The sequence below is a fragment of the Limulus polyphemus genome, unplaced genomic scaffold (assembly GCF_000517525.1).
Source record: "Limulus polyphemus unplaced genomic scaffold, Limulus_polyphemus-2.1.2 Scaffold208, whole genome shotgun sequence".
NCBI lineage: Eukaryota > Metazoa > Arthropoda > Merostomata > Xiphosura > Limulidae > Limulus > Limulus polyphemus.
The window spans coordinates 760021-763536 of NW_013665818.1; the positions used below are offsets into that span (position 1 = coordinate 760021).

At 30.4% G+C, this 3516-nt stretch overlaps 1 protein-coding gene across 1 annotated transcript in view; it reads right to left on the reverse strand.

The window, feature by feature from the left end:
• Positions 1-3516, reverse strand: part of LOC106478401 (sushi, von Willebrand factor type A, EGF and pentraxin domain-containing protein 1-like) — a 133905-nt gene that overhangs the window by 78686 nt on the left and 51703 nt on the right. Inside the window, exons 15-16 of the mRNA XM_013938945.2 lie at positions 2671-2832; positions 1565-1726 (exon numbers count right to left, since the gene is read on the reverse strand). Coding sequence (XP_013794399.1) covers positions 1565-1726; positions 2671-2832 — 324 coding nt within the window. The remainder of the gene's footprint in view (positions 1-1564; positions 1727-2670; positions 2833-3516) is intronic.

Consider the following 3516-nt stretch of genomic DNA (forward strand, 5'->3'; position numbering starts at 1 on the left):
AGATTTCCTCATCAATCAAAGAGCATCTTTTGTGGCTAGAATCATGCTTTAAAGAATATTTTCCTCCAATTGAAAGTGGTAAAATGTAGATCAGCAACCTTTTTACTGCTGACATGGAAAATGAGGGAGGATTACAACTCAGTGAATCAGAAATTGATTCTATTATTGAACTGTCCTGTGACACCGCACTGAATGAGTCATGTCTCGTTAATTAATTTTTGGCTGAGCTGTCATACTGAGTATCCAAATTTATCAGAAAAACAGTTAGATTTCTTATGCCCTTTGTCCCAACTTATAAATGCAAATCAGGCTTCTCAATGTTGGTTTTCTTAAAAAACAAGTACAGGAACAGATTAGATGTTGAGCAAGATTTGAGGATCAAAATGACTTCTTTTCCTCCTGATTTGAACTTGAAGTTGCTGTGTGATGAAAAACAGCATCATCCCTCTCATTAGGTAAGTTTATTTCATGAAAGAAAATTAATAAATATACAGTTAATGTAAAGATTAAATAACAATGAAGTATAATTTCTTTTTACACAGTAGTACTATAAAACACCTGTATATTTTATAAATGATGATGTATTGATAGACAGAACTATTGCTTCCAGCTTGGTGTTAAGCCTTAGCCATGTCTTAGCAGGTTATCTAATTAGGTATTAGAGAAGGCCGGGCCTCATGAAAAATTACAAAAATAAACCGGTCCCTAGTTGGAAAAGTTTGGGAAACGCTGTCATAGCGCATACAGGTACAAAACTTTTTCCTTTTCCTGATTATTTTATACACTTACAAAACTCTAAAGAATTTATATTGTACATTTACAGTTTAATGATTATAAAGGCATGAATACATTCCATTTAAATTTGGTATTTCAGTATGTTTAACGATTTTTAATATCTAAGTTAGGAAAAAAAATAACCTTTAAACTCCAGATAAATTAAAGAGAACTTTTATTTAAATATCTAAAATATATAAAAATATTTGACTTCTTTAAAGATCAGTAATACTTTGCTAGATAAGAATCACTGAAAATTAAAATTTGAGAATGCAACAAGTAGTAAATATAATAACTTATGATACTAACAAATAGGTGAAACTTGGGAAGCAATATTAATAACCGTATGGAACCTAAAAACAGGATATCACTTTTTAATAAAAATTTACACCATCATTTATTTTTAATGTCCTTTCTAATATACCTTGTCACATTTTATACCCCCTTTTCCTATGAACATAAATCAATTTCATGTTTAGTTGTCATATATTTAAGTTGCTTTTTAATTAGAGTTGTAGAACATGTAACTAGCTGTAATTGTATTTTTCATGTGCATTTTATTTTCTTATTAATACAAAGTGGTGTTTGTATATGGATAGCTTATTAGTATGAAATTATTTTAGGTTAATCAATGCTTTTGTTTATAAGAGTAATTCTTTTGGACTGATAATGAATGACATTAAACAATTCCTTTCTACTAAATGTTATTCTTAATTCGGATGAGAAAATAAAATATTACACACAGATTCTGTTTTCTTGTATCTAGTATATCAAATGTTACATATCTGACCTTTACATTCTTCTTGTTTTCTTGCTCCTCTACGCCAAGTAGTTGTGTCATTAGGACAAGGAATGCAATGCATTTGGGCATACTTGGGTTGGTAGAAACCTAAGGGACAGGTCTCACACACTTCTAGTCCCGTTAATGAGAAACTGCCAGGTAAACATTGGGCTGTGTCAAATAAAGGAGTCACTTTTCTTTTTATTCAAAGTCTTTGCACACACAGTTGTGATCTGAATATATCAAGGGTATTTAAACTTTCATTATATAAATTTTATAATGCATTTTGTTTTGTAAAAGCTTCAGAGGAACCATATTTAACATTAATAAATGGATGACTGTTTTACCCAGTTTTTAATAACTAATAGCTTAGCAAATTCTATACCCATACAGTTAACATATAAAAATTTAATAAAACACTGCACATACCTATTTGATTTCATTAACATGTTTTTATGAAAATTTAGACATATATACACACATAGATTATAACTCATCAAGATATACTCTGGACTAGAAAAATTATTTAAAATCTGGTTATTTTTCTATGGAAGTTGTTAGCTTTCTTAAGGTAGCCAATGGTCATTGGAAGATACATGTTTAAATATTAATATTTTTAGTATTATTGTTTCCTTCAAACAAAGAATTGTCCCTTTTAGCTTTCCTTTATCATTTACAATAAAACAACTGTTGTACTATCCTTATTTTGAACTCTAAGTCACGTGTAACTGTCTGCTTCTTGATCAGTTTTTATTCTGAAATATATCATCTTTCCTTCTACTTTCATATTCCAATTTCTATTTTTATATTTGCTCTTATGTGTTTGCATAAACAGTCTACAGAAAGATTATGCCTTTGTTTAACTTCTGTCTACTTATCCATGACATTGATGCTGAATGTACTAAATACTTTTAATTAAAACTGATAAATAAACATATATATACCATATGTTCAAATAAAAAAACTACTGTGCAGCTTACTGGTGCATGACAACAAATATTCAATAATTTGATCAGACTGGAAGAGGGTAAAAGTATTATGTGTGTTTGCATTCACTATGTTTTATTGATGTTATGTCTCAAAATAAGAACAACTACAACAGCCATGTATTTCACCTTTACACTCTCCTAGACTTTTAGATTGATCTGTTTCTGTGGAAGTTCTTTCAGGGCACACAACACATGACAACTGGCCCTCTTTAAACTGGTAAGTTCCTTGCATACAAGCTTCACAGTTTTCAGATACCACATTGAAATATGTTCCAACTGGACATTGAACTGAAAAAACAAAACAAAAACAACTAATTTACTAATAGCAAAAATAAAAAAATAAAAATTTCCTATTAAAGTTTTGAGACCATAGTGGAACAATAATTGCATCCACTAGTAACTAATAATAATTAATAGATAACTGCTAAAGTATAAGTTTTAAGAACTTAACATAATGTTTTTGGACAACATGGGACCTATTGGTCCATCTCGGCTGTTCCATCCTATAAACTAAATTAAAATAGTTTTAAAAAATCTTAAAGCCAGCCCTAATCAAGCTTTTTTTTAAACTCACTTAAATTTACTGCTTCTACAACATCCGAAGGTAACCCATTACAAAGGTCAACCACCCTGTTAGAAAAATGAAACTGTCTTAGCTGAAGATGACTCCTATCTTGCCCAAGTTTATATTTGTGTCCCCCTAGTCCTACTATTCTTACTCTTAAATATGAAAAAAAAAAGATGATGCATCAACACTATCAATTCCCGTTACAATCTTAAACACCTCAATCAGATCCACCCTAACTCTTCTTTTTTCATGAGAAAATAATTTGAGAGATTTCAACCTCTTCTCGTATGACAATTCCTCCATCCCTGGCACCATTCTAGTAACCTTCTCTAAACCTTTTCCAACAATTTAATGTCTTTCCTAAGTTAAGGAGCCCAAGGCTGAACACAATACTCCAAATGTGG